At 43.5% G+C, this 14,272-nt stretch overlaps 1 protein-coding gene across 8 annotated transcripts in view; it reads left to right on the top strand.

The window, feature by feature from the left end:
- The window catches only part of SRGAP2 (SLIT-ROBO Rho GTPase activating protein 2), a 233,764-nt gene that overhangs the window by 144,210 nt on the left and 75,282 nt on the right, over nt 1-14,272 (top strand). For all 8 annotated transcript variants that reach the window (XM_019433816.2, XM_019433801.2, XM_019433809.2 and 5 more), the window contains exon 5: nt 10,714-10,776. In XM_019433816.2, the coding sequence (XP_019289361.1) occupies nt 10,714-10,776 (63 nt within the window). The remainder of the gene's footprint in view (nt 1-10,713; nt 10,777-14,272) is intronic.

Genomic DNA, 14,272 nt, shown 5'->3' with positions numbered 1-14,272 from the left:
AGATTCATGGTTACCAGCAGCTGGGGGTGGGGGTGGAGGGGTGGGAGTGAGTACTAAACAGTTATGAGATTTCTTTGTAGGGTGATGAAAGGTTCTGGAATTAGATAGTGGTGATTATTGCACAACCTTATGGATCTACTAAAACCCACTGAATTGTACACTTTAAAATGGTGAATTGTAGTATGTGAATTTTATTTTTATTAAAAAAAGGAGGACTCAGATTTTAGCACTGAAAAAAATAAAGTAACTAAAAGAAAGAGCTCAATGCATGGATTACACAGATTAGACAAAGCTGAATAAAGAATTAGTGAACTGAAAGACATGTTGGAAAAAAATGTATCTACTGAAGTTTAGAGAGGTAAAAGGATGGAAAATGAAAAAAAGAGCATAGGAGGCCTGTGGGATATGGTGAGTGGGCCTAACATGCATACACGTGAAGTTCCAGAAGGAAGAGAACAAAGAGAATGGGTAGAAACAATGTTTGAAGAGATAGTGACTGTGAATTGTCCCAAACTAGAGAAAGCTTCAAGTTGCGGGTTGAAGAAGCATTATGAGCCCCATGTAGGAGAATCACAAAGAAAATTAAAGTGGAGGCGCATCCTAGTAAAATTGCTGAGAACCATGACAGAGACCATCTAAATCTTTAACACAGCTCGAGAGGGGAGAAGGCACATTACCTCCAAGGGAGCAAGGTTGACAGGTGACACTCAGCAGAAATAGTGGAAGACAGGGGACAATGGAATGAAAAGCTGAAAGAACTGTCTTCCAAAAATGAAAGTGAACTAGACATTTTCAGGCAAGTAAAAACTTGGAGAATTTATCACCAGCAGCCCTGGACTAAAAGGAATACTCAACGGTATTTTTTTTTTTAATGTTTATTTTTGAGAGAAAGAGAGACAGAGCATGAGCAGGGGAGGGGCAGAGAGAGAGGGAGACACAGAATCCAAAGCAGGCTCTGAGCTCTGAGCTGTCAGCACAGAGCCTGATGCGGGCGTTGAACCCATGAACCGTGAGATCATGACCTGAGCCGAAGTCCAGTGTTATTCTTTATGCAAGTGCCCCTAAATGTTATTCTTTATGCAGAAAGAAAATGATCCCAGATAGAAGCCTTGAGATGCAGGAAAAGAAATATTGTACATATAAATGAATATTGACTGTTAAAAAAATAATAATTTCAGGTGAGGTGATAAGCAGATATAAAATTAGTGTAAATGACAGCAATAGAATCTATCTGTAGGTGTGGGTGGGGAAATAGGTTTAATAATATTGTGCAAAAAGCAGTAAGAGTATTGATTTATATTAGACTTTGACAAGTCACGGATATGTATATTGTAATTTAGGGTTACCACTATAGAAATAGCACCGCTACCAATCTAAGAGAAGATTCAGTTAGTAAGAAATGGCTCCAAAGAAGGTAAGAACGATTCTGGTAAAGGCAAAACTGTTGGGATCTAGAACAACAGCAATGGCTTCCAGGGGTTAGGGATGCAGGGACTTTGACTATGAAGGGACAGCATTAGAGATTGTTTTTGATAGATGACGGACCTGTTCAGTGTTTTAATTGTGGTGGGTTTCTCAAAACACATAGAATATACCAGAAGGGTGACTTCCACTGAATTTTTAAAAATGGAAAAGAAAAAGAAGATAAAAAATAAGGGAAGGAGGCTCTGGAGATAGGTGGAACAAATAGCATATAGCCAGTTGGTGGATTTAAACACATCAGTTAATTGTAAAGGTAAATTGACTCGTGTAAAATTAAAAGATCGTCAAAGAGATTTTGAGCAAAACTGAATTATATGTTGCTTATAAGAGAAGACACATGCCTTAAGTATAAGGTTATAGAAAAATTTAAAGCAGAATGATGGGAAAAGAGAGCCCTCCTAAAATCAGACCAAGTGGATTTTAATTCGGAAAGTATTATTAGAGATAATGGTAGACATTTTCACCAGGAAACGGTATATACTTAATAACATAATCTTAAAATATATAAGTCAAAAATGAACAGAATGAAAAGAAGGAACAGATAAATCATCAATCCCAGTGGGAGATTTAGTTCACCTGTCTTGATGAATGATTAACCAATTAGACCAAAATAAATTAAGTAAAGATACAGAGATTTGAAAAAACAGCTAGCACACTTTGCCTGAGTGACCTATATGGGCACTGTGCCTAACTGCAGACAGATACACATGCTTCTCAAGTGTACCTGGAACATTTTATAAAGTCTGAATCAAAGAGGAAAAATCGAAGCACTTAGGCGAAAAATCAGAGCTGGAGATTGGAAATTGCCAATTTCAAACTCTGGACATTTTCCTTCTCACAATTCAGTGATTTTTCATCAGGAATGAGGTACTGGCGAGAGGGGAGGTGCCCTCCTCCAAGGGTATAGGGTTTTTTTTAACTGTCTGCGGAACATGCCTGATGGGAGTGGCAACGTGGACTGAGTGCTGACAGAGACAAGAGTTTGCACACCACCTCAGTGTCCGAAGAAAGTTGGCCAGTCCAGGCCTGCACCCAGCCCCAAGGAAATGCATTCTAACGCTGTGCCAATAGGGAGCTCTACTTAGTCTCCTAGAGTTGATTTAATGCAACCCTCGGGTACAGCTCTGGCACCTGCAGTGTCGAGAAAATGGTCTCTCCCTTAAATGAACCCCCTGGAGGTTCTTCTCTCTCAACAGTGGGATTCTATGGCATCTCCAAAGTACTAAAACTACACAGATCCTTCAACGAATTGACTTTGCCTCTGGGTTCCCCTTTCTTAAAGCATTTAATCAGCGATTTTCCCAGTGCCCCAGGCATTTCCTGTACGGGTGCTGCTGACTCTTTTACTTCCTACCAGGCCGCCCTCCTCTCGGTGTTCACGCTGCCAACTTTCAAATGAGCTCTATTAACTCCTGTTCTCCCAACCTTTTCCCAGCCATCTGGGAGCCACACAGGCATTCTTCCCATCCCCCAGCTCCTGGAATTCCTTATTGTGGGAGGGCATATGCTTGCAAGCACCTTATCATTCTGGCTCCCCCCCACCACCACCCCCCACCGCTGCTTCTTGCCCAGTTCCAAGCCATTGATTGTTTTTTCTCCCGCGTTCATTTTACAGTTGCTGAGAGATTTGTGCTCTCATGTTGCCTGTTTGCCTTTGTGTCTTTTGTCCCCTGTGTCCTGGCCTACCCAGGGCACCACAGTTACCTAGACACCATTTCTATGACTTTAGTGTCCTGCCTGGGAGATCTTCGATATGACCTCAAGAAATGCTTTGGCACTAGAGATCAGAGCCTGAAGACAATTATTACACTTCTGCTAAAATCATTATCCAGAAGAGTTAAAGATGGAAATTTGCCAAGAAAAGGCTCACAGTGGTGATTTAAGAAATGAAGCCTCAGACTTAGTTGTCTCTTTCCTTTTAAAGGATGTTGCCTTCAGCTTATTTTCTTAGTATTATAATCGGTCATTGTAAGAGATAGAAACAGCCATAGGGGAACATTCAAGTTGTTACAGGACTGTGTTTTAGTCTGTGCCATCTGAGATCTTGGGAGAGCAGAGGGCCTCCAGCCTCTTCCTGGCCCCCAGCCCCATCCCATGGCTCTGCCCCAGTCCAGTGGGAGTCAGTCTTATCTGAATTAGGTGTTTCCATGGCAAGAGGTTATGGTTACTTGCAACAGAGCAGAGCGAGCATCCGTGGAAGGTAGGAACTGAATCTGCAGAGTTCACGGTCATGCCAAGGAATGGATTTTCTCCCAGGGCCACTAGCATTACTGTGGTTATTAAGTCTGACTAGTCAGACATTGCAGAACTTCTGGAAAAACCTTAAGGAAATGGCTTTCAGAAACAAGTGCCCTGGAGGAGAAAGCCCCTGGATTTCATTGAACCAGAACTTGGTAATGGGCAGTCTTTGACTTTGCTGACCCAGGCGGTAGGGGGCTCCTACGTCCCGACATTTAATTTATGACCCCAATTGAACGAAGTCCCAGTTGCACAGTTGAGAAGGATTTTTTCTCTTTAATCTTCCTGAAGGGATAAAAAGTAATTCTATCCTCCTTATTTTCCTTCTATACCACCTCTCTACCCCCCTCCCCCCCCTCCCCCAATTTCCTCCTTTTGGCTCAACACCTCTTTGTTCCCTTCTCAGGAAAACTGCATATTTCTCAGAGTCATTGTTACCTTGGTTCTTACTGACACCACGGAGAATAGATGGTGCGGCAGCAGGCATAAGGAAAAGCAAAGATTCTTCTTCCCTGTATGTTGCTAGAGCTCTTCCATCTGAGAGATTTAGCTGCATCCCTGCCTGGGGATTAGCTTCCGGGACCTTCCCAGTTCCACACATCATGATCATTAATGTGTTCCGAGGACACATAAGGAGCACAGGGTGGTAGAAAGACCGCTCAAGTCTGTGTTAAGAGGACTGGATTCTAATATAAGAAGAGCTTTCTTGAGCATCCTAAGTGCTAGGTTCTGTTTGAAGGACTTTACCTGGATTATCTCATTATTACCCTGTTTTGCAGATGTGGAAACTAAGGCACGGGGCAGTTGTAGTTTACCCAAGGTCATGCGATCACGTAGTGGAAGGATTCAAATCCCGCCCCACCCAGAGCCTGCATGTTTCTTCACCCTCTTCCAGTATGGCATGTGGTCCTAGACAGGATACCAAACAGCTGTGTGATCCTGGAAAAGCCATTTCACCTTTTTTGCGCTCAACTGTGAGGGAGCATATGTGGGCAACTTCTGATGTTTCCGCTTTTAATAATCTGCATGAAGAGAAGGCAACTGTATATTTTTTTTCTTGTTGTTATGTGAAAGCACAGCGTTTAAGCTAAAACTTGATCTAATTGATTCAACGGCTTGTTACTTCATGTCTCCTATACACAAAGCAGTGGGCCAGGCACCACGGGAGACAGAGAGGTGCTTCAAAAATTGTAATCTAGTTTTTGTTGTTGTTTAGTCTAAGTAATCCAGATAATTAAACGAGAATCTAATTGAGAAACCAGTTGTGTTAGAAGGCGAATTCGGAGACAGGTATTGAGTCTCAGACTATCAGGTTTTGGACATTTTCTTCTAAGTTATGACTCTCGTCACTGGCAGTGCTTAACCAGACCAGTTCACTTCGAAGTGAAGGAGCCACTGGTGAGATTGGTTTTTACAGGTGCTGACAAGCTCAAGAGATTCTTTGAAAGTGGAATGTGCCCACTTTGGGAGTCACTTATAATGAAGCAATGTCATTATAACCTGAAATATCTATTATCACTTAGAAAGGCAAATTCAAAGAAAAGGGATATGCTGTATAATAGCTAGATTTTTTTTTTTTTTTTGAAATCGGATTTCTGCTCTGGCACGCTAGATCATCTAGCTTGCTCTGGGGTTAGGTTGAAGTGCGGAAACCTCTTTGCTGAGATAGAAAAAAAATACTGATCTTGAATAGAAAACTGGCTTAAGAAATTCCATTTCTAATAATGCCTTTGAGACTGCAAGAATTGTGTTCTGATAGTTATGGTAATCTGACATCAGATTAATGTCCATCTTTCTCAGTGGATTGTAAATTTTAAACTGTTTTGTATACTGCCGTATTCCCAGTCAAACCACAAGTGCTTCACACATAATAGGCCTTCTCTAAATATTTTGCCAACAGACTCTTTATTGCTCACTCCTTGAAATCCAGCATTTCCCCCTCGCCAAGATCTAGGAATTGAACTTGCTTCCCGACACCCGATCGGCCACCTTGAGAGGGCGAGTCATTTAGTGCTTGTCTTGGTTGGTGGGCTCCAGTCCCTGACCCACTATTTTCTTTATTAATTCTACAATTACAGCGTACCCAGTCATTTTAAACCTGTGTATAAAGATTCATTAATGAGTTGTAAACTGCACTTAGTGAGTTATGACTAACGTAAAAAAAAAAAAAAAAAAAAAGGAGAGAAGAGAAAAGAGTAGGCATGAGCAGAGTGCACTGCGCATAATAAGTACTTTTATTGTAGACACACTATGATGTACTGGATTGCAACTTTAAAAATGTGCATTTTGAAATCCCGGTCTACCCTGTCTTTAGAAGGCAAAAGCACTTTAAGTGTCCCTCTTATGCCAGCTCCCAGCCTACCTCTCTGTAAAAGTTCTGCAATTCAATATATTTTGTATTTTATACTACCTTGGGATCCCCAGAGTATTAAGTCGTAACTGGAGCACAGCCTTCCTGGAGCCCTCGCGTGGTATCTTAATGAGCGCACGCCGAGTACAAAGAGTCCCTCTGCATATACACAAGTGTTGCGGCCGGGGGAGAAATCTAGACATCATTTCTGAGCTCTCACCTCCGGGATCACCACCCTCCCTCGCCCACAACTTCACACGGCACCACTTGTTTAGATGGGCTGAGGCGGGTAGGGGAGAGGCCAGACAGTGTCCACCGTCCCCTGCCACCGGACCCACTGCCAAACACCCACTCCTTTTACCCCTGTCCTCCCCACCGATAGCATTTCAGGCGAAGCTCCAGCCCATGAAACTTGGCCTCTTTGAAGTGCCGAACGAGTGCCCCTGAAACTGTCACTGTGCATCTGGTGGCACTCCTCCTGCTGCCAGAGCTTTGTATAGGGTTCATGTCCCTTTCCTCTGAAACCCGTGAATGTAAATTCAGTTTTAAACTGGATCTTTTAACGGTTGGCCTCAGAAATATCTTTGGGGGTGGGGGTGCCAGCACTGGCGAAGGGAGATACGTGCCCTTGAAAATTGGATTCTTTTTTGGAAAACTGCTGACACGGGCTAATCGGCAGAGAGCTAAATGACCCTACTGTTTCTACCTGCTGACAGGCTAAGCCTTGGGATGGGGCCGAAATTAGCTCTCACCACATGGCAGAGGCATGCCTTCCTCTTTTTTTCTTTCATACAAACGGGGTGATTTTGTGCCTGTCAAATAATACGGCTTTGTGGTGTAGTGTAGAATAGATGGAATAGGCCACAAACAATGGCCCACCCACCCCACTATTTGCTAAGCAAAACAGCTACAGACAAGGTAAGAGGTAATCTCCCGGGATGAGGACCAGTTTGAAAGCCCTTTCATCCTGTGCATTCTTTGGGAAATGCTAACAGACAAAGCCATCCAAGCTCAGGAGATGTATCCATCCAAAGAAGAGTGACCAGCCTTAGCGTCAGGCAGCCCAAGACCGAGTAGCCTCTTTCTTGTTCCTTTGCATTTCTGCCGCTGTCCCCTTTCTTTGAGTGAGGTGGCTTTGGAAGATTCCAGTCTTGGGGAAATGCGGCTGTGCGTTTCGTTTGTGTCATCCAGTGCTGTTCTCTGTTGGAAAAGGAGGATTCCCTGCCCATTTTGTAAATGCACAGCTGGCAGGAGCTGTAGCAATCTCACTGCCTTCCGGATCAGCTCCACCCCAGCAGCAGGCAGAGTGGGGGCCCCGGGAAACACGCTCTGGCTGGCGCAGTTGTGGTGAGTTTCAAAATAAAAGATCCCCGCCTAAGACACCATTGCACTTCCTATCCCATGGAACCCGCATTGTTAACTGTGCCACATCTCTATTCTAAATTTAGGCATCTTATTTTTTTTCCAGGCAAAGATTACTATGCAAACATTTAAGAGAAAAACTTTGCCCAAAGTAATTTTTCCCCTCGACTTCTATTTGGTTTCCTGCAATGTTTAGATGACTCATTCTCTTCCAAGAAATTTTAAAGAAAAGAGATGCAGGCTGTGTGATAGGGCACAAAGACTGCTCTGTAAAGTCTCTTTTTCTTCCCTGCCTAGAAACCCGTTGCATGTTTTTAGGAGGGAACGGAAGAGCCCTGCAGACTTCATTCTCATCAGGTTTTGTTGTTCCCAGGATTAAATGTCCCTTTTGTCTTTGGGTGGGGCCCCCTTGTAGCTTCCCAGCTACAACCCTTCCACAGTGGCCGGCCAGCACGGAAGCCCTTCCTGGCACGCTGGGGCCACGCTGTCCCCACGCTGTCCCCAGAGGCACACAGTGAAGGTTTCCGAAACAGAGAATGGGTGGCCTTTGAGCATCCGAGAGAGGAGAGGGAAGCACTGGCTAGTTCCTGACTCTCTACTTGTGTCAGAATTGTTCCTGATTGCCAGGGGCTCTCTTGGACACTTTGACTGGGCTAGCTTCACGTGTGTTCCCAGCCCAGCCCTCAGCCACAGGGAGCCGTAAGTCAGAATCCGCTTCGGCAGCCTGTTCAAATAAACAGGGATAATAGTTGAGTCGGTCCTTTTCCAACTAATCGGTACACGAAAGGAAACATCTGCCTGGGCTTAATTGCTTTTTTATTGGTTATGCTTTTGTCCCCTCCTCCCTTCCCCTCCCCCCCTCCTCCTGCGGCTAAGTTATTTAAGTCATGGGCGAGCAACAGGGTAGAGGAATGGGAGCTTTCTCCAGGAACCTCTACCATTTAAACACAAGGAGGCAGTAAGGGAGGATGGGTGGCTGACAAGGGAGTTGGCTTGGAGGCCAGAGGGCAGGGTGTTTGGAAGTGATACTCGTGGTCACTTCCTGGCCTTGTTGCTGACTCTGGGGCTGGTTGGTGAGTCATTTTGCCTCACTTCACCTCCTTGGATCTCTGCTGCTTCAGCGGAGCTCAGCTCCCTTCATGATGGGAAGGAGAGGCTGGTATGTGAGATTCTAGATGAAAGGCATTTCCTCTTGTGGCTTCTTCCAGTGGTTGAGGGCATTGAATGAGAGACATTTGGGAATGGTAAATTTAAGACTGGCAAGATACGCCCGAAGCCATCCATTTTGTAGAGCGTCTCAGTCCCGAAGGGGAACTCGCTCACCATCTCCTACTGTGCGGAATGAAGCCAACCAACCATACCCTGAAGTGGGCAATGGTTGAATCTAACGTGGACTCAAGAAGCCAGGCAAAAGATCGTGAAGAATCATAGAATGGCAGAGGTTAGGAAGGGCCTTAGGATGTGTTAGCCTTTCATTTTATGGAAAGGGAAAGAGAGGCCCAGAGAGAGATTAATCGTGTTGTTCAAAGTTATCTTCTTGATGGTGGAGGAGCCAGGAGTAGGGGAATCTTGTGATTGCTCATTCAGGGCTCCTTCCGCCCATTTCCACACAGCCAGGTGTAATGAGTCCGGTGTAGCCGCCACAAAGGTCACACATGTTATATTCCATAATTAATTCCTCCGTAGAAAATGGCAAAGCATTAAAGAGAAATGAAAATGGCTCATTATGATCAAAAGGACTACCAATCACAACAGGACATCATGTCAACTTGTCAAGAGGAAAAAAGTGAAGCAACATGCACATGTGCTTCTGGTGCATCAATGAGTAGTCTTCGACTCAGCAATGTTACTTCTAGGAGAAAATAATGAAAGGTGTGCGCAAAGCTTATGCACAAAGTAACTGAATACAGTGTGTTTTATCATAAAAATTTATAAGCAAAGTAAATGTCCAAGAATAGGAGCTACGTCAATATAATCTTTTATAATTTTCTGGAAGAATAACACGTAGGGAACTATTTATAACATTTATTTAAGTGAATAAGTTAAGTTCCAGTGTGTATAATGCAACCCCCATTTCACGAAAATCATACCAAAAAGATTTGAAAAATAAAGTCTAGAGGGGTGATTTCTTAGTGGTAGGAATTAAGTTACTTTTTCTTTTTTGATGTTTTCTACAGTTTTCTTTTGTGTGTGTGTATTTTTTGTTTTTCCAGTGTTCTTATTAACTACAATACATATACTCCTTTTGTAATCAGGAAAAAAATGGTTTTATAATCATACATCTTGAAAAAGCAAGATCATAAAGGACTATGTTTCTGACATGCAAGAACTCTTCCTTTCTTTGCCCGGGAGCTGAGCGGTGCCATGGGTAGTATTCTTCCTTTTGTTAGAAGGTCACTGTTGGTATCTGATTTGTAGGAAAGAAATAGAGCTGGCAGAAGATAAAATGAGGGCTTCCCCTCATGACCCAGTGATGCCAATCAGTGTTTTAGCCCCTGCTCCCTTGGGCTCGGCAAAAAAAAACCAAAAACAAAACCAAAAAAAAAAACCACTCAGTATAGAAGGCGTGGCTCTTTTTTCCTTCCTGCTTCTTCATTCTTCCTTATTTCTGCTATTCCATCTGGGTGGTGAGATGCCAGCCCTCAATGGCAGCAGCAAAGAACCCAAGAGCCACTGCCACTTAGGATTGGCCGGTTGGAGACCCCTTAACATCCATTATCAGGATTGAGGAGCGTTAGCTAATCTGCACACCAGAGTCATTATTGGGGTACTACTGCCCTGGGGGGTTGGGGTAGAAGTAAATCAAATAAGACAAATAACCCCTTCCTGCTGGGAGGTCTTTAGTCAGGTACTTTGAAGTCCTTGGATGTTTATATGCTTCTTTCTCTCTCATCCTATTTCATATCTGACTTGCATCCAGGAAGTCTTGATTCTCAGGAAGGCTCGACTGCAAGTCTCAGAGAAACAATAGTTGCTAGTTAGGAGGTGGCTTTTAGGCCTGCCCTTTGGAGACCAATCGAAAAATCAAAGCCTCTACCCACTTGGCCTCCACATGATTGCCTTAGCTAGGCTATAGAAGGGGCGCATTTCATTTTATTAAAACTCTTTGAGTAATCTGACCGTAATTGGGTCGGATCGGAGTGGTTATCTGATTTGCTGGATTAAATAATGGGCCTTAATTGAGTCTGTGTTAGTTGTAGAGCCAGTGTTGCTCTTGCCTTTGTCGCCCCCTCCACCCTCCTTCTATTTCCCTATTAACCTTCATTCCTCTTTCCTTGCAGAGTAAAGAAGTCGGCCAGCAGCTCCAAGATGATTTGATGAAGGTCCTGAATGAGCTCTACTCGGTAAATCATATGGGTGCCTGGCTCTTTAACAAGCAGAGGGAAGCAGCATTTGGCAGCTTGTGGCCATGGTCACATCAGCCACAGAACTGAGCTGAGGTTGAGGGCAGTGCATGGTCCCCATTGGGGGTGACTCCACCCATTTCTTTCTTCACACTCTTACTTTCAAATCTGAGTGAGCCAAAACAACACTCTCAGAATCAGATCCCTCCTTGGCTGCGCGAACTAACCCTGCCTTCGTGGGGGCATCATCGCCAGAGACCAGCCAAGGCCTCTCATCAGTACAACTGACTCCCATTAGCAGCAAACCAGGAACCCCAAACCTAATGGCAAAGAACATAGTGTGCATCGTACCATTAATATGTGTCTGTTGGAAAGGACTTGATGTGCAAGGTTTTGCATCAGTTCTTGCATTGATCTATGGGTTTGAGACCAGAGCGGGTGCTCTAGAGGGAAGCACAGAGGCCTAAATGCCCCCAATCTAAGGGGCCGATTCAGGCAGAGAGAGCTTTGCACCGACTCCCCGGGGTTTTATAAAGGCCAAACCTCAGTGAAGAGGCAGGCTTCAGGTTTGGAGAAGAAAATACAATCTGTTTTGAAATGACTGGCACTTTAGGCACATGATGCCTGTGGCTGATGCATTTCTTCATGCACTGGAAGGTGGTGGTGGTTTTCTCCCTAGCCGTGTTTAGTTAAATATAATTAGAACACATATGCACACCAAGGAAATTCCTGTTGCCGTACAAGGAATATTTTGATTATACAGCTAAAGCCTTTCAAGGCCCCCTTCTTCAGCTGGCCTGTGCCCGGCCTTTGCTGTCAGTCTCTGGGGTTGCCCCCATCCTGTTGGGAAGGTGAAATTGATTTCCTGTGTTTACTTGCTTATTCACTGCATTTTTTCTTTCTTTCTTTCTTTCTTTCTTTCTTTCTTTCTTTCTTTCTTTCTTTTCTTTTCTTTCTTTCTCTTTCTTTCTTTCTTTCTTTCTTTCTTTCTTTTCCTTCCTTTTTTCTTTTTCTTTTCCTTCCTCTTTCTTTCTTTCTTTCTTTCTTTCTTTCTTTCTTTCTAATTTACAGGAAGACAGGCAGTGGTGACATGCATCACAGACATTTGGGATCAGAGAATTCCATGTTCTTGATCCAAAAGCCTAGGTGTGGCCATTTTGTCATGGCAACTATTGAACAAGTAAATAGGATAGAGTAGTCATCAGACTGGTCTCCAGTGACGCTCAGTTTGTTTGGAATTCTGCTGTGTGACCCTTCTGCTCTGAAGGAGAGCAGATAGATGGTACTCTTTGGTTCAACTCCCAAGTTTTCATTTCTTTCAAGTGCAGTTAAAGCTCTTTATAAAAACAGAAGCGTGTTGATGTGAACCATTTACAGACTAGATGTGTTTTCCTGAACGCTGTTGTCTTTGTAATGCTTTACTTCTGCTCTTTATTTTTAGAGCATCTTCTAGGCACCCTATTACTCCCATATCCTGGCAAAGAATTCACTAAGATAAAATTTGACACATTCAGTCATTATATGAATCTTTTTATTTTTTTGCAAGTATCTTGGGCCTCTGCTCTTTATTCTTTCTGGGGAGGCACAGGATGAACAAGCAACAAACCCCAAACTAGTTCAAACCCAGTTTGCTGCTTCTGCAGTGGGACTTGGGGTAGCGGTGAAAGAACAGTGTCTGAGGATCCATTGGCTTTGCTCGGAGTCCAAGATCTCCTAATATCCTATGATTTTTAAAAAATATTTAAATAAGGAAGGGGCACCTGGGTGGCTCAGTTGGTTGAGCATCCGACTTCAGCTCAGGCCATGATCTCACGGTTTGTGAGTTCTAGCCCCACGTCGGGCTCTGTGCTGACAGCTCGGAGCCTGGAGCCTGTCTCCCTCTCTCTCTCCCCCCCCCCCCCCGCCCCTGTCTCTGTCTGTCTCTCAGAAATAAACATTTAAAATAATAAATAAATAAATAAATAAATACATACATAAATACATAAATAAATAAATAAATAAGGGAAAGGGCATAATTCATGCAGGAATGAGGAAGAAAACCAGAGAACTTGCCGCTCTGGTTTGAGGGGGCTGAACTGGCAACTTGGACTGTGGTCTTCAGGCAGTCCAGCATTGGCCAGTGCTTTCCTGCTCCACGCAGAGCTTAAAATCTCCCTGCTGGCATGCAAACTGAGAATTGGCTGGGCATGGAGTCTGTTGCCATGAGATGAATTGGTATACACTCTTTTTATTTTTATTTTATTATATTTGTTATTGAAGCATAGTTGATATACAATGTTATGTTGGTTTCAGGCATACAACATAGTGATTCAACAAATCTACACGTTATGCTGTGCTCACAAGTATGGCTACCATCTGTCACCATACAACACTATTATAATACCATTGATTGTATTCCCTATGCTGTACCTTTTATCCCTGGGTACACACTCTTTTAATTTGTCAATTTGGCCAAGGCCAAAATTAAAGTTTGTTCTTTTCCTCTAGCAGTGAGAAGGGAAGAAAGAGTAGAGAACACTGGAAAGTTCGAGGGAAACCAGAAGGGTCTAGTATAGTGATTTGCAAGCATGGTGATTTTTTTCTCCAGGGGGACATCTGGAAATGTCTGTAGACATTTTTGGTTGTCACAACTGGGGTAGGGGTGTGCTAGAGTTCATGATGCAACTAAAATCCTATAATGCATGGGGTAGCCCCCTGCAACAAAGAATTATCTTGCCTAATATGTCAATAGTACCAAGATTGAAAAACCTTCATCTAGTGACTAGAATCTTCTGAAGTAGGCAACCCAGATTCTACCTGATCTGCCACTAGTTATATGATCCTGGGGGATGTCCCAACCTCTATGACCCAGCTTTCCACATACTTCATATACTGACATCTCCAGTCATACTTTCAAAAATATTAGGCAGTAGTTAAGGGTCAAATAAGTTTGCAGATTCTATAGGCCATTAGCAAGTTCAGAGAACAGAATTATGAGTTTCTTCCTCTGTGGGGTGAGATAAGTATAGGACTGGCCCCAGTCAGGCACCATGGCATTAGGGTGACTGACTATCCCAGTTTTCCTAAGAATGAAGGGTTTTCAGGGGCATGAAACTTTGAGTGCTAAACCTAGGGAAGTCCTTGGTAAGCCAGGATGATTGGTCACCCTGCATGGGACGATGGTTTCATCAAGTAGTTACATGGCACTATTATATGCTGGCTTTGGGAAGCTACTTGCTGAATGTTCTCTATCCTCTGTCTGTCAGAGGAGTTAAGAGGAGAACAAAGGAGATCTTATAAGGAGGTTTCCCCTTATTTGCTTTTTGGGAAGGCAGGAAAGGGCCTCTTGTTTCAATGACCCTGTGGGCAATAGAAGTTATTTGTGGGCATGGAATAAAGGAAACCAGGGATATAAGGAACCCACCATATTCAGTACTCTCCTTAGCTTGCATCTCCCCTATTGCCCAAAATATTTCTTTTTAGGAGACTGATTACCCAAAGGTTTATAATTTAAGTA

Source organism: Panthera pardus, unplaced genomic scaffold (genome assembly GCF_024362965.1).
Source record: "Panthera pardus isolate Hobbes unplaced genomic scaffold, ASM2436296v1 HiC_scaffold_21, whole genome shotgun sequence".
NCBI lineage: Eukaryota > Metazoa > Chordata > Mammalia > Carnivora > Felidae > Panthera > Panthera pardus.
Note: the sequence above shows the minus strand (reverse complement) of the source record. Positions and strands in the feature narration are given on the sequence as shown.